The following is a 26,932-nucleotide window of genomic DNA, read 5'->3' as shown; positions in this document are numbered from 1 at the left end:
AACAGTCTGTCTGTGGAGCTGCTATGAATGGATATCAAACAACACACTGTTAAAGAGCTCCTTTGTACAGTATAATAATATTAATAGGCAGTTTTTTTAAACGTGCAAACCAAAGTATTACAGTGTTCAGAGTACTAGTAGACTAACCATTTTAATTAATGGTAGTAGTAGGTGTTGCAGTAGTACTCAGGTTTATGTTTATTGTCATTGAGCGATTTACCCTTAGATAGGCCAGCTGCAACATCAAAATTGGCTATATTGTAAAATGTCATGAAAACAAAAATACACTTTTTGGTCTTAATTTAAGGCTAGACATTAGGGTTAGCAGTGTGTAGTAGTAAAAAATAACATTTTATTGTCACATACACTGGATAGGTACAGTGAAATGTGTTGTTTTTACAGGGTCAGCCATAGTTGTACAGCGCTCCTGGAGCAAATTAGGGTTTAGTGCCTTGCCCAAGGGCACATTGACAGATGTTTCACCTTGACAGCTCAGGTATTTGAACCAGCGACCTTTCAGTTACTGGCCCAACACTCTAACCGCTAGGCTACCTGCTGCCCTAATAGTAGTAGCAGTAGTAATAGTAGTGACAGTAGAAGTAGTAGTACAGACGTAGGATCTTAATTTGATAACCATGTTGCAGGAGAACTGCAATGCAGGACATTTTAAACTTGTAATGTATTTGATGTTTAAAAATGCTTCGGAAGTTTGTAGTTGTATTAGTATAGACCATTGGTAAAATAGCTGGCAACAATGGTAGCTAATAGTAATTGTTTTAGTGGAATTATATCTAAAAGGAATTGGGGCCGGGGTCAGCCTGTCTTGTGCGGCCGCGACACCACCCCTCCACTCCCACCTCCCCTCCCCAGCTCACCCACCCCGCTTTAGCAGCATTAGCCGAGGCCAGGGATTACAGCAGCTAGTGAGGGCACCACCCGAAGTCTGCTACTGCCAAGGAATAGACTCCCACCAAGCCCTGGTTCTACCCTCAGCCCCAGTTTTAGCCTGGGCTCTAGCCCCAGCCCCATGCAGCCCCAGCCTCATACCTATCCCTCAGGCCCAGCACCAGCCTCATACCTCTCCCTCAGCCCCATGCAGCCCCAGCCTCATACCTATCCCTCAGGCCCAGCACCAGCCCTGGTTCTTGCCCTAGCCTAGCTCCAGCTCTCAGTCCCTATCCACAGTCCAAGCCCTATACCACAACCCCAGCCCACCAGTTCTATACCGCCAGCCGCTCTCTGTTCGGTCCAGAGAAAAGGGAATCCAGACTGGGGTCAACTCCATTCCTCGCACAATGGGATTAACAAACAGTGTCGTGGTTATAACGGAATCAACATTCTATTTCCTAATAAAGTTCTAAAAGCATTCTCTGGGGGTTGGGAGGGAGTTAGTGGAAACTGGGTCTTGATTAATGTAGGTCCCTAGGTGAGACAGTGAGTGTGGGTAAATCAGGTTTAGACTGAATCTCAAATGGCACCCTATTCCACTTATAGTGCACTAATTTTGTCCAGAACCCATAGGGAATCCCATAGGGCTCTGGTCAAAAGTAGTGCACTATATAGGGAATAGGGTGCCATTTGGTACAGCAGGTTTACTGTAGTAATCCCATGGGCAGACGTTCATCTGACAGACAGCAGTAGTCTAGACATTATGTTCAGAGTGGAGCAGAGCAGAGCTCTGGATGCATCTCAAATGGCACCCTATTCCCTATATAGGGCTGTGGTCAAAAGTAGTGCACTATATAGGGAATAGGAATGCTATTTTGGACACAGTCTCTCCATGAAAACAGTCAACGAGTTCAGATTTTAAAAAATATGGTGTTTTGTAATTCGATTGACTTCAAAGGACTTGCATATTTCCATTCTGGAAAACCAACAAATTGTATTTTTTAAAATAATTTACCCAAACAGTCAATCTCAACGATATTAGCATTTCTTTCAGCCTGGTCTCATAGACTAGACGTAACATAGTAAAGGTAAATCCGGGACACTCAAATTAGTATGAAATGTTACGTTTGGTATGGTTACATAAGAAAGAAAGGTTACTTAAGGCAAAAATGAAAGGATGGAGGGTGGGTGGGCGTCATCACGGACAACTCTTGCATTTTAGCTGATTAGCAACTTTGCAACTACTTTTTAGCTACTTAGCATGTTAGCTAACCCTTCCTCTCACCCCCGAGTGGCACAGTGGTCTAAGGCTGTGCCACTAGAGATCCTGGTTCGAATCCAGGCTCTGTCGTAGCCGGCCGCGACCGGGAGACCCATGGGGCGGCGCGCAATTCGTCCAGGGTACGGGAGGGAATGGCCGGCAGGGATGTAGCTCAGTTGATAGAGCATGGCGTTTGCAACGCCAGGGTTGTGGGTTTGATTCCCACAGGGGGTATGAAAAAATATTATGTATGCACTAACTGTAAGTCGCTCTGGATAAGAGCATCTGCTAAATGACCAAAATGTAAATGTTAACCTAACTCCTAACCCATCTAACATAGCCACCTAGCTAAATGGAGGGAGACAGATTTACATTTACTATGTTATGTCTACCCCTGAGTCCAGGTTGTTCCTTTCATTTTCATTTCAGGCAGTGTAGGCTACGGTTTGTTTTGGAGAAATATGTATTTTCTCCTACACTTGAATTTAATTTCTTCACTTCCACCGTTAATAGCACATTTGTGCAAATTTGAATCTGCTGTACCAATCTATGACTCTCACCTTATAGCTCTGAAAGTTATTCATTAGGATGTTTCTCTCTTTGTAAAGAGACTCTCAGAGTCATTAAGTTATATTTTAGCACTAGGAAAACACTCATTACATGCCATCTGTTAGCTAGGAGCCGGGCACACACACATGCTAGTTAGAGAGAGCTGGGCAGCGCGTCACAGCCCTGCATGGTGTTGTGTTGGTTCTCAGAATGCTCAGCCAGCCAGACACAGCCAGTGTTTTAAGTGCCTGTTAATTTTATAGGCTGCTGTATGTCATTATTATTGCTTCCTTCCTGTGATGTCATCAGAGCAGAGGGGTGTACTACGATTGAAACTAGATCTACTCAGGGTTTTCTAAAGCTAGCTAGCTTCACATTCCAGCTCAGGCTTCATCCGTACTATGACAGTGGATATTGTTAGACCGCCTGCCGCTAATTCTAGCAGGCTTGTAACTGCGTGTGCATGTCGCACGTGGCTAGCCGAACTCTTCACTGAGACAATGCTGAAACATCAATCCATTGGCGTAACAGTGGCACATTTTCAATTGTTATCTTGCAAATTCAGCAGATTATGGGCATTTCAATAATGGGCTTGTTGAAATGCCATCTTTACTTTATTACTTATCGTTAATGTCGCCTTTGGTGTGCTTATCAAGCACCTTTTTCCCCCACTCCTATCGATAAAATAATTGTGTGTGAAGTTCCAAATGCATTCTGTCATTACTAAATGTGTAATGTGATAGGTATTTTAACATGACTATTTTCTTACACAAAAAAACGTTGAATATTTAATCAGTTGTCTTCCTCAAATGAAGGGGATGATGACTCAATCTTTGCGAGAGGGAGGGAATCTGATTTTATTGGTCCTCCACTTGCGGCTCAGACACTTCATTCAGGATAAATGGAGTTCAGAGGAGGCTGGTGGGAGGATCAATAGGAGGACAGGCTCATTGTAATTGCTGGAATAGAATTAATTCAATTTATTCCATTCCAGCCATTATAATGAGTCCATCCTCCAATAGCTCCTCCCACCAGCCTCCTCTGATGGAGTTAGCCTGCCCAGGAGCAGGTTAGTTCTGAAGGATTTGTTGCCATAGAAATTACCTGGCTAAAAAGTACCAGTTATTCCGAGTTGACCAAAGTTATTTAGCTAACTCCTCAAACCAGGTACGTAGTATAGGGCTTTGGTCGGTTAATAAGAGAGGAAGGAGAGAACATTAATTCTTCAGAAAACAACAAGAGAAAAAGCCCCAACAAGCATTTAAAAAGAGGGTGACAGACAGAGATGTGAGTTTAGGCTGTGTTAAATGACTGTAAATGGTACAATGGTTGTAAAACAATATAGAAAATAGACCACAATTTGTTGACGTTGTTTACAATGACAAGGTTAGGCAGGTGGATTGTGTCATGTTGGATAGGGGTCTGTCAATATTTAGTTGCCTTACCAAAATTCAAAAACAAAAGAGCTTTTGAGACTAATCCAAATGCCAAATTACTGTTAAGTGACAACTGACAATTGTAGTGCATGTTAGCTACTCATTTCAGCCTCTTTTAGTCCTACAGTGGAAGACATTATCATGTAAGAACATTTGCGTTCGCCTTGGTACCTACAGCACACCCATAGCAAATAAACACCAGTAGAAACATTTATTTGTATTTGTATTTTTATTTTGGCATTTCTTTGTTTGCATTTATATTAAGCAAAGTGCATCTTATTTAATTTTTTCTCATCAACACATTGCACAATACATAAATAATGATGCATATAAAACGTCTTCATATTTACAAGTAATAATATATTTATATATAACATAAAATACATTTTCGCTTTTTATTTTACTTTAATTAAATCTTAGAGTAATTTGTCATATTAAACAAGTTAATTGGGGTTTGTTTGTCTCTTCTTTTTTCTTCAAACATCTTAATTTTTTAACCTTTGTCTTCTGAAAAAAGGATTGGTAAGGGCTAGTCCGTGTCCTCGGTTCACTCCTAGGAAGAGGAGGGAGAGGAAGGTTAATCCATAATCCATTGCCTCTATCGGTTGTTGAATATAACCTCCAACCAACAGGGGCAGCTACTAATAAACTGTCTTGTGTAGCACTGGCCCCAGCCCTTCACAAAGCTGATCTGTACAGTAAACCCAGTCCTCGGCTGCTGTGTGAACTCGTGATCATTAGGCCTCTGCAGGCTGTCTGCCTTCTCAAAGTCAAAGGCCTTTATGGAGAAGCCAGGGAACACTTTATGCACCAGTAAAGTCCGCGAGTCGGGATTGTCCAGTGTGGCCGACTTGATAAAGATGGGGTAGCAGCTGCGGTTGTACACCCACACCCCGTCGGGCTCGCGACTCAGCTGGATGCCATAACCGATCTTGGTCCGCACCATTTGAACCAGCGTGCTCTTGTTGTCAGAGCTGAGCTGGCCCAGGCAGAAGCCGTTCCCCTGAGGTAGGTCGTAGAAGATGTCCAAGGAGGGCTCCTGGACAGAGTAGAGGCGCCCCACGCGTGTCTTCTCCTCCCAGTACGCAACCACACACCAGTGGGATCTGTCACCCGACTCCTGTAGAGCTTGGGAATCTATGAGAGAGAGAGAGAGAGAGAGAGAGAGAGAGAGAGAGAGAGAGAGAGAGAGAGAGAGAGAGAGAGAGAGAGAGAGAGAGAGAGAGAGAGAGAGAGAGAATGGTTACAACACTGGACTGAAGATACAACAGTTTAAAATCTGTAATTCAGAAGGAAAGATGATAGGACAGATGAGGATAGAGGGATAAAAGGAGAGATGAGGGTAAAGGATAGAGGGGAAGCAGACTGGCCAAGATTGACTTCCATTAGTGAGTCAACAGGAAAACAAATCTGGCTTTTTACCAGCATGGTGATGCAGTGGCTGAGAGCTGGGAGAGGAATTCCTATCAACAACTACTCAATAAAAGTCTTAAAAAGTCATGATACTTGGAGATAAAAGACAAACAAAACTGTTTTACTACTTCCAACTCTGACTAAATACTGTATAGACATTTCACAATATGTTCAACTACAAAGCCCTATGACTCAAAAGTACAATCAATATCACAGTGCACAAAGGAAACACGTTACTTCGGCTGCCAAATACCGCTTGTTGCATCCTTAATTTCACAATCCATCCAAGAAAACAGTACAGGAATTTCTGGAATTCGCACAAGAAAAGCAACCAGCCCAAAACACTAGGACACACACACACGTGCACACGCACACAGCCATCCAAACCCTGTTTATACAAGCCTTAATGGTTATCTTTGGTCTGGAGCCTTGTATTTTCCTTACAGGCCGACTAACAATGTGCTGGCGTCAAGTGGACGGTAAATCTGTCCTAATCATTGATTTATGGCCGTTCCCTCATTCTACCAGAGGAAATTATAAGTAATAGGTTTAATATTCAAGAGAGGGGAACCATGAAGAAATTTGGCCTATCTTTGAAAGGCAGTATAAAACCATGCTAGGACAAGGGCTGTGTCTTGAATGTCCCCCTATTCCCTCTATAGTACACTACCTTTGGTAGTCAAAGGTATTGTACTATAGGGAATAGGGTGCCATTTGCGAGGCAGACTATGAGAGCTGCTCTCCTCTCCACTCTGCGCATAGGAATGGGTTTGATTAAAGGAGAGGAGAGAGAGGGGGCCAATAAAACACACAGCAATGAGAAGCAGCAGTGACCAGAAAGCCCGTTATACTACAGCTACAAAGAACTATAACTCAAAAGTCTTCATTCCACAGTACATGAGGTAAAGAAGTTCCTTTAGTGGAAAACTAAGTGGTCTTCTGAAGAAAGGCACATAAAAAGCTGTAAATGGACAACAACGGCAGCTATGTGACTGGTTGAAAAGCTACGCCGCTCAGAAGGTCTAGAGTTTCCCCCGAGCGTAAAGAGTGTAGCGTTCAGCTCTGGTTTCCCTCCGACCCCCTTAGCGTGCCTCCCGTCTCTCTCCCTATCCCTGCCTCCATATCTCTATCCCACAGAAACCTGATTCCTAGGCAGGGGAGGGGGAGTCAGCCAGGCAGAGAGGGAGAGGAGAGAAAGAGAGAGAGAGAAAGAGCAAAGGAAAAAGTGGGCTTTTTTCACAACTTTACTTTTGCATCTCAACTTCCTCTCAATCCTTATACCGCCATGGCCTAATTACAAACAAAACTATAAAGTATAAACTGCAGAGGACCGACAGTAAACTATTTACACAGACACACACAAAGACACACACACACACTCAGCAATTATTCAGTGTTGTAGCCTATCCTCTGAGAAAGTCAGACATTCAATGGTTAAAAGTTAACTAGGAAAAAGAAAAAACCTGGAACAGAGCCTCCTCACAGACATTTCGCTCCACCCCAATCCATCCCCCCTCTCTCCAATCCTTTCATCTTTCTGGGCCGGCCGAGTGTACCCAGTAATTTGGCCAGCAACCCCGTCAGAGGAACCAGAGCCGAAGCAGAGCAGAGAGAACTGTCCAGTTATGTTAATGGGGAAGTATCTTAGTCAGCATCCCTTTTGACCAGAGCCCTGGTCAAAAGTAGTGCACTATATAGGGAAAAGGGTGCCATTTTGGATGCAGCCACAGTCTGGTCTGGCCTCCTCAGGCTGCTCTGCTACACTACAGGCATGTTATTAACTCAGCATCCAGGCTGCGACTGAAATGGCACCCTATTTACTACTTTTTACTAGGGTCCATTTGGTCCTGGTCAAAGGTAGTGCACTATATAGGGCAGGGCGGTCCAACCCTGTTCCTGAAGAGCTACCGTCCTGTAGGTGTTCAATCCAATCCTAGTGGTAACTAACCTGATTCAGCTTATCAACCAGCTAATTATTCAAATCAGGTGCGCTAGATTAGGGTTGGAGTGAAAACCTCCAGGACGGTAGCTCTCCAGGAACAGGGTTGGAGAGACCTGGTATAGGGAATAGGGTGCCTTTTCGGACGCAGCCCCAGACCTCATGAAGAACTAGTGAAAACAAGGAAAGGACAACACTAGGGAGGGGAAAACATTTCTTCCATAAAATGATTGGCTGTTCGTGGGCCGTTCTCTTTGAAGTCAGCCAATGTAAGGCTGAGGGGAATTATTGTAAATCCACCCAGCTAGCTCCCCAGCTATTAGGGACAACGTTTGTATTTACATTTTCTCAAACCGACTGAAGAGAAAAGACTGAGAAAGGAGGCATAAAGGGTGAGGAGGCCGCTCCTATGTGCTTGTCTGTGTGTGTGTGTGTGCTTGTTCGTGTGTGTGCCATCTTAAAGGCCTCAACGTTAATATTCTCATTGTTCCTTGGATGTGAGTGACTCGAGGCAAAGCTCTTAGAGCTCACCTGTGGGCTGTGCTCTCTACTCTTTCCCTCGCTCTCTCTCCCACACTACCCCCCCACACACCCCCTTTCCTCTGTTTTTTATACCTGAAAGAGAGAGAGACAGAGAGAGAGCGAGAGACTGGGCTGGCTGGCGTCGGAGGTCATTATTACACGGCTGCTTGTCTGAGCCTGTCATCACAGCCTGAAACCACCGAGGTATTCATCACACGACTACACACACTACAGAGACAGAGGGAGGGAGGGACTAGAGAGAAAGAGAGGTAGAGAGAGATAAATAAAAGAGCCCCTACTCCTGCGGTTCTGTTTCCTAGTCAAACACACACACACACACTTTACAAGTGAACACAAAAGTGAACCCACACTTCACAGTCCTGCCACCATAGAAATACAATTACAACACTATTATCTATCTCTGTGCCTGCTGTCACTGACTACAGTACAACCCAGGGAAAACCCACAGGGAAAGTATGTGGCTGTCCAGCCATCTATCAGTCCCAGGGCTCTCTATGTATCAGTCTAAACTATGTCACCCTGCAGGGTCAGACACTTCCCTTCCATCCCTCCCGCTGTCTGGCCGTCTTTCAGTGCATTGTCGTGACGATGACGGTGGCAGCTGAGGGCCTATTTTAACGTGGCTTGCTGCCTGTCGGGCGGGAGGGCTGGTGGACAGACGGCCACTATAATGACAGCATTAGAATGCATTCCATTCCAAAGTAACAGTGTTAGATAAGAGCATTAATGATCTGAGGGCTGGAACACCGAGAGACAGGGAGAGGGGCCAAGCCTCTAGTACATAGCCATGACAAAGTATGCCTAAAACCGTCCAACACACACTGTTATAACACAACTACTAAGCTATAGTTAACCATAACAGACTATTACAACATTGCTACTAAGCTACAGTTAACCATAATACAGCCATGACAAGGTTACAGCTAAAACCAACCAACTACTAAGCATCAGTTGACCGTAACAAGCTACAGTTGTTAAACCATAATAACCACAAACACTCTGTAACAGTAAGACAGAGCAGCTAAGGTTAGCAACACAATATAGAGACAGTCTACAGTAATGATTAACAGCTAAAATTGTGCTAGCTAACACCCTTAACAGACTGTTGCAAGTTGCTACCACAAGCAAAAACATAGCTAAGGCAGTGCAGTGACACTAAGGCTAACTGACTAACAGGGAGTTTGAAAGCCTGCCTCCGTTTGTGGGGCACACACACAGCCTAGTCCTGAGAGGAGTGTGTTCACAGCTTGTTCTGACAACCAGCGGGCTCACACGAAATGAAGAGAAATGGCACTACACACAGAGAGACTTGGCTGAGCCTCGCAGCGCACACACGGAGTTCCTAACACACACATGCCCTTTACATGGCAATCATACTACTCACAACCAGGTTTAAACACATTCACATTTCTCTCACGCATTAGGAGAACACATCTGCTAACACAAGAGCAAGCCTATGGACCTCCAGCAGAGCGTGTGTGTGGGTGTGAGAGAGGTGTGTGAGAAAGAGGGCCTCCCTCTCTCTCTCTCAGCCCTCTTTCTCTCCCTATCTCTCAGTTCTCTCTCCCATGGGGCTGTGGTTGTTTCCCCGTGTTGCATATATGCAGACTATGTCTAATTCCCCTGACTGTCTGTCTGGCGCTGTGACACAGTGGCTGTAGTGCTGTCTATATGTACGCACAGCCAGGGTTTTTGGCAGACAGACAGGCAGACAGACAAACACACACACAGGGAGAGAGGCAGACAGGGACTGCCGTCAGTATGACTGGACCAGAGACAGGCAGATGAATTACAGCCCTGAGCTCCGGCCGGTGGCAGCCCTCCTTTCCTCCCTCCTTCTTCCAGACTGTAGGGCAGGCTCTGCTCTGGGCCTGGGTGGGACATTCCAAACCCCGCCAACACCAGAGCACTGTTTCCACTTACTCTCCCTCCCTCTCTTTCTCTCTCCACCACTCTCTCTTGCAGCAGAGCAGAGTACAGCTCCCTCCTTTTTTTCACCCTCTCTCTGTGCGTGCTGTTTTTGTTGTCGTAGGCTGGCGTCATTTCAAACGGGTCAGTCTGAGGGGTACAGAGTGGAACAGAGAGGGAGCAAGGTACATTACCCACTCCTCCCTCCTCTTCTACCCCACCACTCCACTCCAACAAAAATCAACGATATACTCTGAAAGACAACGTATGTGTCCCAAATGACACCCTATTCCCTATATAGTAAAGTTGTGCACTATATAGGGAGTAGGTTGCCATTTGGGACACAGCCAAATACTGTGTGGCTGTCTCAAGTCCCCGCCTATCTACATGAAGATTACTAGGCTAGGCTGGCTGCTGCCATCTGCTCCAAGGCTCTTTGTTTGGCCTGTTGTTTTCTGGGCCAGCCTCTGTTCTTATAGACTCAGGTAGATGGTCTGGAATAATGTCAATACATACTCAGGCTAGGTAATGGACTTGTTTTAGCCTGGTTTAAACCATCAATCTTTACAAAACCACAAGCTCATGGACCTACGTTAAACACTAAAAAGACAAGATTACAAGCTAGTAGTAGAGGCATACAGGTCTATCACCAAGGAGAATGGAGAAAAGGAAGCTCTCTCTTTCACAACTCTGAAAGAAGCATGTTCTTTCAGTCCTCCAACAATGTGAAACATTTAGCTCCATTTCACAGGGAAGCAGACAGGCCTCCCTCTTCAACCCCCACCCCCTGTGGATCCCCATAGCCTTCTAATGGCTCCTTGTTTTACAGTCCATGGTAGCCAGCTGTAGCTGAGACTATTGGGCAGCGGAGGAAGAGAGGGGGGACGGGAGAGAGAGACTGGAGACAGCGAGCAGAGCAGTCTGGAAAAGTTAATGATTAATTCTGTCTGACTCCACACTCCGATCATTACTATTTCTGGATGTCTACACAAACACACACACTGTGAGACACACACGCGTGTACGCACGCACGCACACACACACACACACACACCGACTCGGTACTGGTACCCTGTGTATATAGCCAAGTTATCGTTACTCACTGTGTATTTATTCCTTGTGTTATTCTTTTTCAATAATTTCAATTTTTTTCTCTCTGTATAGTTGGGAAGGGCCCGTAAGTAAGCATTTCACTGTTAGTCTACACCTGTTGTTTACGGAGCGTGTGACAAATAAAATTTGATTTGAGGCACATACAAACATACACACACACCACGGGAGGCTGCTGAGGGGAGGACGGCTCATAATAATGGCTGGAATGGAGTGAATGGAATGGAATCAAGCATGCGGAAACCATGTATTTGATGCATTTGATACAATTTCACTGATTCCGCTCCAGCCATTACCACGAGCCCATACTCTCCAAATAAGGTGCCACCAACCACCTGTGACACACAGAAGCATTTTGTTATTTTTTCGCTTGCTGTTTAACCTTCAAATGTGAGTACACACTATCAACATTGGTAAATACAGAGAAGACACCTGAGAATGAGTTCTTATTTATCCTGACTTTGTCCCAAATGGCACCCTATTTTCTCTCTCTCTCCCTCCCTCCCTCCCTCGACATGAAGGGAGGAGGCGTCTTTGTCTTTCATTCATAGTCTCAACACCCTGCTCAGCCTGGGGCAAGTCTATTTCAGGGGTCACAGGTCATGACAATACATTATTTTGTTCTCTGTGTTCTCTTCTCTTCTGCTGCCTGCCTGGCCTCCTCTGTCTCTGTCTGTCTCTTCCTCTGTTTGACTACAGCTGAACTGCCTTTAATGAAAGGAAAGGCTGCATACTTTGTCAATCTTAAAACGATCTAGTAGACTGGTACGTATTGATTTATAAGCAAACACACAACACAAGTGACCTTTTAGTTCCTTTAGTTCTTATAAATGTGTCTTTGTTCTATGTCTTGTGCAAATATACAAAACAATTTATCACAACACACAAGGGATCAACTATTCTGACTATAGGAGACATTCAGTGCTTGAGCGGTGGAGTCACGTCAGTATAGTACAGTCACTGGAAGGAATGGTCCAGCTAGCCTACTGACATAATTATAGGACCATAACTTAATAATAATAATAATAATACAGAGGCTCGGCTAGATCCAAGAAGAATACGGTTCTCACACTCACAGGCCAGAAGACTGGCCAAACACACATACACACAGACACGCGCACACACAGACACTCTGTAAAAGCTCTCGAGAGGCTCCAGGGCGGGGCATGCAGAGTTATTACCCTTCTATAAATGTTATCTTTTTCCTGAGGCATCAGCCCTTCTGACAGCAGCACAATCTCAAGAGGCATTCCCTCCCCAGAAATTAGCCAAGGTAAACTCTAGCCAGTCTAAACACAACAGAGGAGGAGAGGACTGGCTCTACTGACCTACGGCTGGGGAGAGAGAGAGAGGTAGAGAGAAGAGAGAGGGCGAGAGAGAGAGGGGGAGTGAGAGAGAGGACATGAGTGTCAGAGAGAGTGACATCAGTGCTAGTATGGCTGTTCTTGAGAAAGAGAGAGAGAGAGAGAGAGAGAGGAGAGAGAGAGAAATAACATAAGTGTTGCTTTGTTTGCTAGGCCCTGTTCTGTCCCCATAGGATGCCAATGAAGGGGGAAACTGCTAATTAGGGAAGAAGCATTACATAACAGGGAAGATGTCAGCAGCTCTTTCCTCCAGTCCAGGAAGTCTGTCCATATATACATACTGACCCAATTCGCAGGAAGGGGACATGAGTGGCTGCACATACACAGAGGGGGGGAACATGTAGCTAGTGCTTCTAACTTATTTATCAATCTGAACAAATGCGTACAACAAAACAAAAAATAACTAGTACACACAAACAACAGGGACACATCTCAGAGATGGAACTAGGACCCTGCTTTTGTCATTACTCCACAGGCCAACCCAGAGGTCACTTATGTGATGATCACAGGAATTTCATTTTACTTCCTGAATTGACTGGATTGAAATGGGGGGACTAACCCATCGCCCGGCACCTTCCTAGTTCCTATACCCCACAGCCCCAGTCACAATACCCCTGGCCTTCCCTTTCTACCCCGGTCCAGGCTGGTTAACTGATTTATTATTCCAACACTACATCATTTGTGAGGCAGGGAGGTGCACCCATCCTGCCCTCCTCTGGCCCCCCTCCTCCGGCCTAGACGTCCCTGAGCGACAGAGTAAGCAAACACTACAGGGTGGAAAAGCAGGAGATGGTGCTGGGGCGGGAGGGAGGCATGCAGAAAGGCAGAAATGATGATGTCATCATGGGTCCTTCACCCCACCACAGAGCTGCCAAGAGCAGGGCTTGACTAGAACCCTGTCCCTCTGACACCGCTGTAGCGACACAGACTGAACAACAGGCAGCATTGTTCTACATCAGGATGTCAGGGATCTCCGTGGGAACCAAACCGGCGCCAGGCTACGCTGCCACAGCAACGACCATAGCGCTGGTGACAGAGCCATCATATTACAGGGAGTGCTGTCTGTCTGTCATGCAGACAGGCAAGGGTGCTTGTACCCGGACATCTGCTGTAACCAACCAGCTTTACTGACTGATTACACATGAATGGTCTGGCTGGCCGTGGTTGGAAATAGTAGAAAGAGGAGAGAGAGCACGTTGCACAGAAATCTCTCTCTACCGCTCTCTCCCTCCACCTCTCTCTCTGTGGCTAGGGGACTGGTGGTGGTGAAAAAACACACCAGGGAGAAGGAATGTTCCCCTCTCTTTTGATCATCTTCATACAATGAGTTATGTGAAAAGCCGCTGCCTTCGAGCCGCTGAGGCCAAACAATGGCCACCTTGTTCCCTGCCGGCCTCCCACCAACTCTCTCTCAGAACCCTACACAGCTACATAAGCAAGGCAGAGCCCACCCTAACCTTTCACTCTTCTCTGCCTGCCCAGAGGTAAAACTCTAGGCCAACCCGTCACTTCTTCACTCTGCCCAAAGGTAAAACTCTAAAAAAAGAAACAACCCAGAGAAAAACTCTCTACCCAGGAAAAACTCTCTCTCTCACACAACTACAGGCAGGGCCTTTCACTAACTTCACTCGGCCTGGCCAGAGGTAGGACTCTGTCAACTCTGTTCGGTGCCCCTCGAGCCTAGAGCAAAGGAATCTGACTGGACTGGAGGAGGAAACGTTGAGGGTAATAAATATAGTTGAGGTTAGGGTTGGAGATGGGGAGTGGAGCCTTACAGAACAGTCACAGAGTGGGTTTGTGTGATTTCCTGGGGGCCCAGCCTGAGCCTGTAGCATTTACTACTAATGTGTAGAGAGCCTGAACTAAACTAAATGCCTGGCCATGTAGAGTAACTGGACTGTTTTTCCTCTTCTATCCTCCCCCTCTCTCTCTCACAGTTTTTCAGATTCATGCACCATAATGACAGTGGGTGGGGAACCGTGTACGGCCAGAACCAAATTAACTCCCCGCCCGCCAAGAGAACTCCTTGGCCGCAGCTCTTGGAGAGGAAGTGGAAAGTAATGAAAGTTCCTCGCTCAGTGCAGCTCAGTCAACTGAGAAACACACAGATCGCCTTCCAAATGGCACCCTATTCCCTGTATAGTGCACTACATTTGACCAGAGCCCTATGCGGTCAAAGTAGTGCACCCTAAAGGGAAAAGGGTGCCATTTGAGACGCAACCACCGAGGAGAGGGCTGTTTTGAAATTACAGAGAGAGAGAGAACTGCTTCTCCTTTGACCATGCCTTTTCCCCTCTCTGCAAGTAAGAAAAACAAAGGAGAGAAATAAAATAAGTTTGGGGATTGAACTGAAAAGCTAGAGAAGGTTGAAGTCAAGATGTTTGGCCATTTGATTAATCAGGGATCTCTCTAAACTGTGACGAACTGGGTGTTCTGTTCAGCCTAACTCTCTCTTTCTTTCTTTCTTTTTACTGACTGACTGTCTTTAATGTTTGCTTTCCATTCAGAGGAGGCCACCCTCATCTCCCTCCCTGTTCATTGCCTTTTCCTCAAACACATTAGGTAATTTCCTGTGACTGCCTGCCCTTTCCTTCTCTGTTAACCCAAACAAGACAGGAATTGAACTAAGGGGGGACTGTAGACTGTGGCTGCTCTGTTGGAGCTGTTCTCTGAAGGGGTTCACCTCCACCACCTCACCTCTCAGAGTGGGGCCAGGGGACAATAAGGAGCTAGCTGACAATGCAGAGACTGAGAATGTGGCATAGGGTGAAAGGACTGAGAGAGGAGAGGTGTAGGCTGTAAGACTTAAACATTGAAGATAAGACGGAAAGAGAAAAGGAACAGAGTACAAAGAGACAGGCTCCTACAGCCTGGGTCAGTCACTGGTCTTCACGGTCAACTTGATGGTAGGAAGAAGAAACCCAATTGTAATGTTACCAGAGTCACCTAGTTTACACCTTATGTTAAGTGGCCAGTAACCAGTTCAGAGGGGCTAGTGGCTGGGTTCGCTAGCTAACAGTTTAATAATATACTTCGACCTAAATGTAACTTGCTGAGAAGAGGAAGCTAGGCTAGTGCCTGTGTGACAGTAGGCCGCCATCCAGTGTGTGTGTGTGTGTGCGTGTGTGTGCCCCGTCAGCCAGACAGTCTATGTCCCTGTGTGGGTCATTCTATCCCATCGTCTGACGGCCAAGGCCGTGGCCTGTCACACATACACACACACACGAACAGTGTGCCTGTCAGCTCAGCGCCACCACAGCAGAGCAGTGAGCCAGAAGGATCCTGTTACACCAGGCACTCTGGGGTCACTCCTAGCCGGCACCAGCCAGGCATGCCACCTCCGGCTTTGAACCCGACCCCCACCACTACTCACACGCACAGGGACAGAGCCCCAGCCACTCACGACATGGACCCATAGAATATAGAGGAGATACAACACCTAACCCCCCTCCAACTCTGTCGCCCACAGACAAAGTCATATAGCCTCCCAGCACTCAATCGCGCAGTGCACCAAGGACAGGAGATAGATACAACACCTCGCCCCCTGTGACCTGACTGTGCCCCCTCCACCCCCCAAGTCTCATTCACCCACAGGAGATACAGTACATACAACACCTAACGCTTTCCTCACCCCCACCTCACCGCCATCACCGCATCTGGGCCAGCCTCAAGCACCCCACCTTCTTCTCATCACCCCCTGGTCCCGACCCTTGGCGCCCACCCCAATGTACACACTATGAATCACCAATAGTACCTATACCATTACTATACTATATAGCACTTTGTGACATCTGCTGATGTAAAAAGGGCTTTATAAATCAATTTGATTGATTACAATACCACCACCCACTCAGCAAGGTCCCTCTCCGCATCCACATACAAATATTTTAATACAACAAATACAACAATCGCAAACTAAACACAAAGCCCACCCTGACCGGGGTAAGGGACCTGTCTGTGCCAGGAAAAGACCCATGAGTAGGAGGAGGAGGAACTGGAGCAGAGAGAAAGGGGCCAACATATACAAAAGAACAGACCCACTACTATGGCCAAATTCTGGTCTCTGTCCATCCCGGACTCGTGACCCTCTGTCCCAGCCTCAGGTCCAATCCTGGCCCAGCCCCGGGCCACGGCCAGTCTCTCCGGTCATCCCTGGCTCTCCTCCCTTTGCTCCACTCAGATGACGTGCTAGAGAAGGCTTTCATGCTCCTAGTCTGGCAGGCAGCCTAGTTCGCATTTGTGCTTGTCACTGTCACATTGAGGTTAACTCCTTAATAACCCTGCTTTCCAGGACCACAGAAGGCCGAGGTTAGGGACAGGGACGAGTCTGGGGCTAGGGGCCTCCCACCAGAATATAATCCTAACCAGAGCAGACCAGTTACAGTAACTAGCCTGTCTTCCTCCCACCAGATAATCTAGACCAGACCAGAGCACTAGTCTGTCTCACTATATAATCCTGATCCTGAGCCGACCAGACCAGACCATAATCAGGCAAAGGGGGAGGGGGGGAAGAGAGAGAGAGAGAGAGAGAGAGAGAGAGATAGAGATAGAGATAGAGAGAGAAAGATCTGCTATTGCTCTTTTCCCCCATTGTTTTTTCTCTTGATCGTTTCAAGTATTTAATATTTTGTCAATATCTAGAACCTTAACTGCAGATGGTTGCAAAATCATTTTTTTATTTTTTATTTAGGAATATAAAAGCTTAATGTGTTAGATACTTAGGCTTAGGTAATCTTCTTAGAATGTCATATTCCAATTTCAATAGGCTGTGTACTGTATGTGTGTATATAACAGCAGTACCATCCTCCTCCCACCCTCTTTCTTCTGTAAATAAGTCGAGAGCGCAACATAAAAAGCAGACCATCTCCATCATCCCTCCCTCTTCTTCTGTAAATACGTCTGGGTAGCAACATAAAAAGGGCAACGAGAGTGAATTAAAAGGTCAACATGGAGCCTCCGGGAGGGGCATGTTTCTTTTGTGAGAGCCCCGGGGGGAGCACAGTTTTCTTCCCTTGCCAGAGAAATCAAATCCTTGGCTCCAGGCGCCCGGGCCCTTTCCTCCTTCACTCCCTGCCGCCCCCCTCCCCTCCCCTCACTGAGCCCCATTCACTAAGGCTGGCCGGCCTGCATTGGCTCAGCCAGGAAGGAAAACAGGGGAGGGGTGCATGCCTGAGGGAGAAGAAGAGGGGGAGGGAGGGGAGGTGAGGGGATTAGCTAGTTAGACTCCAGTCTACGATTTCACAGTTTGCACTGGGGTTCTAAAAAACAGGCTAAAAACCTCTCCACAACAGAGACAGAGAGCTGCACTTTTCTGTTTCTGGAGGCTTTGTTTGCTCTGTGTTTATACACTCAGCCAGACAGCCAGCCCAGCTCACAATCTGAGTCCCCAATCTAAAAAGCCCCTATCTGGAGACCATTGACCCTCCCCCTCCTCCCTCCGTCCCTCCCAGCCAACACCCGCTCCTCTCCTAAACAAAGGAGGGGGAAGAAAAATAGGCAGTGAGCGAGCTAAGCACCCCGACCAACCAACATAAAAAAAACTTTAAAGTCTCTGTAATGAGAAACATCTGAACGAGAGAGAGAAAGCACAGCTGAATTCTTTATTTTCTTCCCTCTTTCTTTTACCCATAAACACCGTGTTATCTGCTTGCCTCTGGATGGATGGCGGGATGGAGAGAGACGCGAGAAAGGTGGTATAGCCTACAGGATTATAGGAGAAAATGTAAGACTTAGAGGCTGTCCAAAAACACCTCCCTCCCTCAGGTACAGAATATGTTATTATTACCAGAGAGAGAGAGAGAGAGCAGTAACACAGGTTAAGGCTAGCAGACCTCCCCTGCTAGCTGAGTGCATTGTGTTCAGAATAACATGGACTCAACCCCATGACCAGTCAACCTTAACCAACCCTCTAAGCAGCTTGCATGTCTGTGTTCATGTTCCCATGGAGGATATAGTATTGATAGGGCTTCATCCAGCTTTAGATGTTGTGGCCCCTTGCAGGTATACTGATGACATGATTATCGCCTCACAAAATGTATATACACACACACACACGCACGCCGTAACATCTCAGCTCAGATCCTCATCAAAGGCAAAATCAAGAAGAGCGCAAACACACACAATATACAGCGCTCTCTAAAGCAAACAGCCCTATTTTCTGTTTGGATTACATTAAACAAAACAGCATGAGGGAAAATGAAAGGCGGTAAAGAGCGCTTGTTCAATGAGCCGGGAGGATTTTATGTGGATCTCTAGAAACACTCCTCCCTTCTTTTATTACAGCGAAGAGGGGAAGTAGGGGCCCCTCCAACTAGCCACTGCATCATGACAGAAAGAGAGAGGGAGGATGGGAGGGAGGGAGGGAGAGAGAAAAATAAAAACCATGGGCTTGCGTCTTACCTGAGAGCCCCACAGGGGCCGAGTAGGTAGTTCCTCCAGTCTCAGTGGATGAAGGACCCGAGTCTAGAGAATCTGAACAAAGAGAGAAGAGAGAGAGAGAGAGAGAGAGAGAGAGAGAGAGAGAGAGAGAGAGAGAGAGAGAGGAAGTGTGTGTGTGTTAGAATGAGAGATCAACCACAGTGTGAGCAGAGAGAGCAGCTGTGAGAAGCTGTCAATCACACAGTGAAATCAATTCCTAATGAAGACACTGGACCACTGAGCTCTGGGAGTCACTCAGTCAGTTCAGACAGCTAGCCAGGAGCACCACTAATAACCTCACAGATCCACACACACAGCTCACTCCTACAAACTCACTACCTCACTGCACTTCTGTCTGGTGAAATTACCTCAAATATACCAGTATTAGATACATCATTTTTGTAGTTTGTCATTTTTTGTAATCATACAGTATTTGCGACTGAACCTTTGGTAGCACAATAATATGACAAAACAAAATAGATCAGATTCTTAACATGCTAGTTAGTGGATAGTAACATCATGAAAGTTGGCGATATCTCGAAGACACATCAAGTCTTAGCAGCCCTTCATCGACAGAGTATGAATAGTACTGACTACTAATGTGGGAGGCCTGCCCTGTGACGGCCTTCAACACTAGCCACCACTAATCCCATAATCCTCAGCAGTCTTTACTCAGTGAGACAACTAGAGCGGCCATGTTGGTGGAGAGAGAGGGAGAGAGAGAGACATAGCGAGGGGGGGGGCTGGCAGAGGCTCTGACGACAGGCTCTGGCAGGTCTCGACACACACACACAGCACTTAAAACACACAGCAGCGCCCCTGCTCTGCTCCTTCTCCCAGTCCCAACACCGTAAAACCAACCAAGACTCCCAACACAATCACATTTTCCTTTTTCCTCCAACTTTCTAAAAGGCCCAGAATAAATAAATGCCTGGCTTGGAGGGAAAAGAGGCGTTGACTTGAAAAACATGTCTGCCTCCACTGTAGCCTAGCACTACTTCACTTATCAGAGCCTGGTTGCGTCCCAAAATGGCACCCTATTCACTATATAGTGCACTACCTTTGACTAGAGCCCTATGGGACTCCCTATGGGCCCTGGTCAATAGTGCACTACATAGGGAATAGGGTGCTATTTGGGACACTGTCAGACCTAGTCTCTAATAGGAATATACAGTTTAGCAGGATACACTCCATCAAACCCAAAACAATGAGCGAAACAGGAAATAGCCCCAGCCTTGAAAACTGTGTACAGCGCATTTTCTTAATAGCATACTAGCCGACAGAGGAAACTCTCGCTCCCTCTCTTCTCCTCCTCGGTCTCCCCCCGTCCCTGCTAAGATTAACCCCCTGTGTTCTTGTGGTGGTGCCACCAAAAGGAGTTGTAGCAGCGAGGGAGACGGGTATTACACTTCAATGTAATAACTTTTCTATGTAGTATTATTATCTGTCTATAAGACTACTACTGATGAATCGGTCTGTGTGAGCCAGTCATGAATCTGTTCCAATATGTGGACTGTGACTCTGTTAAGTCTCAGCCTCCATAGGATCAAAAGGACTCTGTCAAAACGGTACTGTGGTCAACCTAACGAGATACAGGGCCACGGTCAAGCAGCCTGCCTCTCTTTCATGGCTGTCCAGGCTGCAGGCCTGGTTTCCTGGGCACGGTTCACCACAGTACCGGGGCTGAGGTGGAGCTAGTCCAGACCCAAGACCTGGAAGAACTACTGAGAGAGAGAGATGGAGAGCGGTGTAGATAGAAAGTCACGGGGATGGAGCGTAAAACAAATAGAAACAGAAAATGTGGATGAAGAGTGTGGGAAAGAAGAAAGATGTGAACAGAGTGATTTAAAGTAAGTGACAGAGAGAGAGAGGCAGGCAGCTAGCGTTTTACGACGGCAGCTTTGATATTGACAAATTTTTGGCAGTATGGAGAGAGACACGTCCATCTGATTCCTGTTCCTTAAAGAACTTCTCTCTCTGTCCTTCTCTCCCTCACTCTCCCTCTCTCACACACACACACACACACTCTCCTGTTCAGATTTACGCATGCAGCAACAGAAATTGAAACACATACCGCTGACTCCCCTTTGATGTTTTTTATAGCCGAATTATTATAGCATAAACTTCAGACATTGGAATCATCAATACACTACTAAGCCCTCATTGTTGACTGACTATTGATCATCTGTTGCTCATGTCCTGTAGGTAAACTATCCACATACACACTCAGACTTGCAGTGCCTCTGACGTGGCAGTTAGTCTATTGAACTTGGCCCGCGACCGACCAGCTCCTACCTGGGTCCAGTGAAGACTGTCTGTCTACCTTCCTGTCTGTCTCTCGAGTGGATCCTTGTCCCCATTGTACATGGCTGGTTCTGCTGGTCAAGGACGCAAGCCTTACAACATCATGCTCCTAACCCCAGGGGAGCCAAAGTTTGCATACACACACAGTACAACCCAAGGCCAGGCAGAGAAGAAAAAATGTTCTACTACACACCTATACCTCTCATAATCCATAATATATGTGTTATATATGCAGGTACACACTGTACTAGCACTCCACCATGGGGTATTCCTCCTATTGTGGAGTGATGAGGCAGGACATTGCTATGCAGACCAGACCACCATGTAATCCAGTAAGATGTTAGCATGGTAATGTGGCCTGTGAAACAAATTGTGGTGAAGAGTCAGAGGACTAAATAGAGCTGGAGTGGACACACACACAAGGACGTGCACACAGACACACGGAAGAGGAGAGGAGTCAGAGCCTATATAGAGTGGGAGGACTGGATGACTGACAGCTCCCTTGGCCCAGAGGGAATTCCCATGTCTGTCTGTCAGGCATCTCATCTGTCCTCTACATCCAGGCTCAGTGTGTGTGTGTGTGTGTGTGTGTGTGTGTGTGTGTGTGTGTGTGTGGCGTGCGCGTGCTATCGGTGTGTGTGTGTGTGCATCCGTGTGAGTCTCTCTCCCTACCCTCTGCAGCCCAGCCACGCTCCACTCTATTGTCCTATTAATATCTGTCCTCTCTCACACTCTTTAGTTTCCCTCTCTCTCGACTATATTAACATCCACTGAACCCTCGAAGAATCGCAGCTGCACATGACTTCCTCTCTTTTCTTTCCCTATGTTCAATGAAAGACACTTTCTCCTTCTCTGCTGCTGCTGTTGGGGAAACTTCTGCTGCTTCCTGCTCTATTGTTTCACTGGGCTTTTCTCTTTCTGTTTTCCTCCGTCTTTCTTTCTTCTTTCCTCCTTACCACAACCAGATGAGAGACTAGAGTGTGTGTGTGTGTGTGTGTGTGTGTGTGTGTGTGTGTGTGTGTGTGTCGTTCTCTCATTGGGGACATGGCGTATTCGTCCACATCACTCACTAAGAAGCGGCACTCCAAAAAGAGCTGCGGAAGTGTAGTAAACGGTTAATGGAGCCCTACAAGCATCCTCACAGGAAGCTGCCTCCCAAACGATGTCTTCCTACCCAGCGCTGATCCAGCCCCATTAGCAATGATGTCCCTGGGACCCTATTCCCTATATAGTGGACCATAAAAATAAAAATAAAGTAAACAGTAGTGTACAATATAGGGAACAGGGTGGTATTTGGAACGTCCCCGGAACGTTCACTCTGTGCGGCCTGATCGGAGCATGCAGGAAACCCCAAAACTGTCTGATTCATAAAAGGAGTGACTCACTCACAGCCGCCGCCAAAACACTTCAACTCACGACCTCGTCCTTGCTTAACTAAACATTGTCTCTTCATTCTCTATCTATTAAATGATGAACATGTTTCTAATGGTTTCACTTCAATCTTTAACATACACATAAAATATATCTGACCAAAGTAGAGCAGGCTATAAGGATTCATTCCATATCAGGCATGGATGAGACCCATGATAGCCTACAGCAGCAACACACACAGCATTTCATTAACTCCCAACTTCCCTTTTTTGGCAGACATTTCCTTCTAAAATGGCTCACAGACTAAACCACAGGCCTGCATACACACACAAGAGCTCCAAACATACACACATGTGACACTCCCAAATCCTCAGCTGTAATCTACAGTCAGATTAATTAAACAGATAAAACATGGCTCCAGAAATCTTTGTCTTTTTCCCTTGTGTGATCCACATTTCCCCCCAAACTCTCCCTTCACTGCAGATGCCACCACCCCCTCACTCACGCACGCACATACACAACGCGTGTGTCTTGCGTGTGTGTGTGTGATTATTTTTGTGTAACCTCCTTGCGTGTGTCTCCGCTCTCTCTCTCTCCTCTGGTGCCAATGCTGTTTATCTGTCCTGCCAGGTCACCCCCTCCAGCCAAAAGTTTGTGCAGACAGACAACCACTACAGAGCTGGTGCCAGCCTGGAATGGGCCCTGGCCTTGGCTACCTGCCATTCTATTACAGGGCCCTGATCTGCACTGGGCTGCATTGCGCGGGCAGGCATACCACTCTCAGTCTGACTACCATCATAAATCAAAACAGAGAAGGGAGCATTTCCATATACACAGAACAGAACTCAATGCACCTAATAGTGTGAATGACTGAGTTAGTATGAGACTTCCTTTTCACTAGTGTCATAATAACATGTTGTTTAGAAATTACTAGGCAAAAGTATAATGTTGTTGTCATAACTTATGTTTAACTTATAAGTTATAAGCCTATAATATGCCTTTTAGTTTTTACAAATGGAATATAACTATAATTTTCATTGAAATGAAGTGGAAACAACATTGATTAAACCAGTGTGTGCCCAGTGGGTATGCTCATTGGAAAAATACAAACACAACCAGAAACCTCAACATATTCAATTCATATTCTACATTCAAGAGAGAAACATTCATGAAAAACTATATATATTTTTTAAAGTAATAATAAAACTCACCGGGTGGTTTAAGAAGGTCCATTGGATATCGGGAATAAGGCGGAGGGGGAGACTCTGAAAATGAAAAGAAAGAAGGCATTAGAAAAAGGGTCCAGGGGAAGATAGAAACTTATGATAACAGTTTGCATTCTTTTTGAAAACTGTTTGTGTTAGCAGTGAGGGTTGGAGGCACGGCAGGCAGCAAGGCTGCGATTGCCTTGATATCTGGTGGAGATAAACAGGGGGCGCCTGGCGCCAGCCTCCAGGCAGCTATCTGACTAGGCTCCGACTCAGGCTGTAGGAGATACGGGTCTCTTCTGGCTCACAACAGAACAGGACACTCCAGTCGCAATCTCTGCCGGGCTGGCTGCAAGCAAACTAACTTGGTCTAGACTGACTGTCAAATACACATGATAGTCTACATGAAAGGCTAGGACATTTAAAATAGTTGAACATTGTGTAGGTCTGTCTTGTGTGTTATATTAGTAGTAGTCCTGACATGAAAACATGATAATGTTCAATCAAATTACTTTCAACTATATTTTTTTATGAGACAGTGGGAGAACTTGGGAAACCACATTTAACATGTGTAGGCCATGCATTCAGTATAAAAAACATAATATAAACATCTAGGCCTATTTGAATTCTTTATAAGCTTTTCCATTTAGATTTTAAAGCAAAAACAAATCTATAAATACAATACCTAGGCCAAGCTTTGCCAAACCAATAAAGAGACTACATAATATAAAATACTGCATATTATAAATTAATAAGGACATCATGTAATTACAATTGCGTTGATCTTTGTAATCTCTACATTACCTGTGAGGAGTCATTCAAAGCAAATATATATTTTTATTGTATCCCAGATAGATAAATAATAAAATGAGGGACCTCTGCCATATGGACAGATGTGATGCTGCTAAAACTGTTCTAACGTCACACCAACTAAGTCTGACCTGTGCTATTGCAATAGACACCACCTGTAATTGTGTCAACATGTCTGGCAAAGTGACATGCCAATCAATTTACCCACATATAATATATAATAGTGAAACAGATAGACCATGCCTATAATTTGCAATCAATGATTGTTTTTTTTAAACACATTATCGGTCCGTGTATATTAACTTACCGAGTTCACAAAGTCTGCTCATGTGGTGAGGATTGCAGCAAACAAGTTCTGGGTTACTTTTCCCATAGGATTCACAGCAAGATAGCCTTTTTAATTCCGAGCAATGCCTGAGGTCCGACCACCGAAACACTTTGTAGAGCAGCAAGGGGAGGGAATAAGACTGCTGACCCAGTTTGGTGTCCACTTTGCTGGGTAGGAGCAGGCAGGGGCTCCGCGCACCCCCCTTTGACTCCACCGCTTGCAAGAGCCCCTCTAATTGTTTGTCTTTAATTTTTTTCAGTATCGAGTGGGTCAGGGCTTTCAATTCAGCCTCCGTTCCGACGCTAGTTTTTCCGGCAACCTTCGTCGATTTACCCATACAGCAACCCCCGGATCCATGCGTTCGTGTATCCGCCTCCCCCTCGCCCTCGACGGGCGCACGGCTCCTCCAGAGTCGCCGGACGAGCCCCGTTCGTTTGGTCCTAAACATGCGGGACGAAAAGAGGGTTTCCCGGCTAAAAAACGAGCATGATGTCCGCAAATCATGAAGATTCCGGGATCCGAGTCCAGGCAACGACAAGCAGCCTGAGATATTATTATGTAGAAACTGGGAGGTGGAGAAGCAAAGAAAATCTGTAGCATACGCCAGTCTAATTTTCTAAAAACTAAACCCCACAAAAAAAAATCAAGGCTCCTGCCGTGATAGTAACCTTCTCTGTAAAGAGAAATTAACCATCACCTATTACTATAATAATCCTACTAATATGCAGCTATATCGAAATATAAACCTTTATATCAATGTAGGAACGCTGAGCATCTAGAATACAAAATAGCAGCATAGAGAATTTGTTACAATGTAGAGCTAGTCTACTGTGAACATTAAATGCTACATTCGTTCCATTCCATCAGTATGCTATGTATAAAGAAAAAACATTCTAACATTACTTTGCGCATATGGTTATGAGTTGGGTTTTTATGGTACTCTGAGCCAGTAGGCTAAATAGCCTGGTAAAATACTAGAATTATATATCCATGAAAAAAACGAAGCTCGCCCGTTTTCTTTAGAAAAATAATAATCCACACAACCCTTGATCCGATAGCAAAAAGGCTTTAACAAAGGCGGGTGTCTATGTTTTATCCCTTATCTTCTAAATATCATAACCGTCTGCACATGATGTGATCTTCAGTATAGATTTAGACGTTACGAGAGAACGAAATGATCCTCCAAACAGATCCAAAGCGATTGAGCAAATCCAAAACTGGAGCCGCTGAAGTGCCAGACAGAAATCTACCCCGAGTAGAGTAGTTGCGTTTCCAATTGAATACTGAACAGAGTCTTGGTTATGTTCCGTTTTACAATAATTACCTATAGCCTATATTTCTAAATATCCCTTGATAAATTAATCCAGCCACTTTTTGAATGAAGTTTCTGTAGTCTGAGGAATAAAGTGAGTTGAGTTTGACAAAGAAGTGATGCGATCTTCAGAAAAGGTCTGCGAATGACGCGAATAGCTCAAGTGCCCTTGCCTTCTCTCACTCGCTATCTCTTTCTGACTCTGTGCTCTTAGCTGTGTCTCCAGTGCGCATTGGCGCGCCCCGTCACGTGGTTGTCTAGACACCCTGTCGCTTAAAAAAAAAAAGATTGTGTTGCGCAAACAAGAGATCAAGTAGCTTACGTACAGAGAAATCGTTTGGGGGAGGAAAAGTTTCATTTTCCAAAAGTTGCAAAGTAACACAATTTAAAAACATGGCGAAACGTGTGGAGCTAGAATGGCTATTTTACTATATAAATGAAACACACTCTCGCTCTGAAAGAGAGATAAGGGTTGCCTCAGCGTAATATTTGACCAAACATTATTTGTTTGACCTTTTATTTACTTTGCCCATATGATCACATTAATGCAGTAGGCCTAAATATGAATAGGCTAACTATGATTGACGTTGATCACAATAGTAGGCTAATGAGAATAATAAGAATAACAACACTAATAATAAGAATAACACAACACATAATAAGTGTTGGTGTTATAATAATAACAATTAGGCTACAACCATATTGTTATTGTTATTAGGCTATTATTATTATTATTAGGTTTCCCTTTCATGGTGGGTAACTTAGTTGCAT

The 26,932-nt window shown here is 45.6% G+C and overlaps 1 protein-coding gene across 2 annotated transcripts; it reads right to left on the bottom strand.

Annotated features, from left to right (window-relative positions):
• Positions 1–4,344: 4,344 nt before the first annotated feature.
• LOC121582724 (mothers against decapentaplegic homolog 7-like) lies at positions 4,345–26,366 on the bottom strand. 2 transcript variants are annotated; one of them, XM_041898775.1, is made up of 4 exons: positions 24,829–26,366; positions 23,715–23,768; positions 18,811–18,882; positions 4,345–5,271 (listed from the first exon to the last, which is right to left on the bottom strand). In XM_041898775.1, the coding sequence occupies exons 1-4, from the start codon at positions 25,295–25,297 to the stop codon at positions 4,733–4,735; spliced, it is 1,134 nt and encodes a 377-aa protein (XP_041754709.1). In that variant the 5' UTR covers positions 25,298–26,366; the 3' UTR covers positions 4,345–4,732. The 2 variants fall into 2 exon arrangements, with proteins under 2 accessions (XP_041754709.1, XP_041754710.1); XM_041898776.1 differs by having other exon boundaries at positions 18,811–18,873.
• Positions 26,367–26,932: the final 566 nt, after the last annotated feature.

Source organism: Coregonus clupeaformis, chromosome 15 (assembly GCF_020615455.1).
Source record: "Coregonus clupeaformis isolate EN_2021a chromosome 15, ASM2061545v1, whole genome shotgun sequence".
NCBI lineage: Eukaryota > Metazoa > Chordata > Actinopteri > Salmoniformes > Salmonidae > Coregonus > Coregonus clupeaformis.
This window is presented reverse-complemented; position numbering and strand designations above follow the sequence as displayed.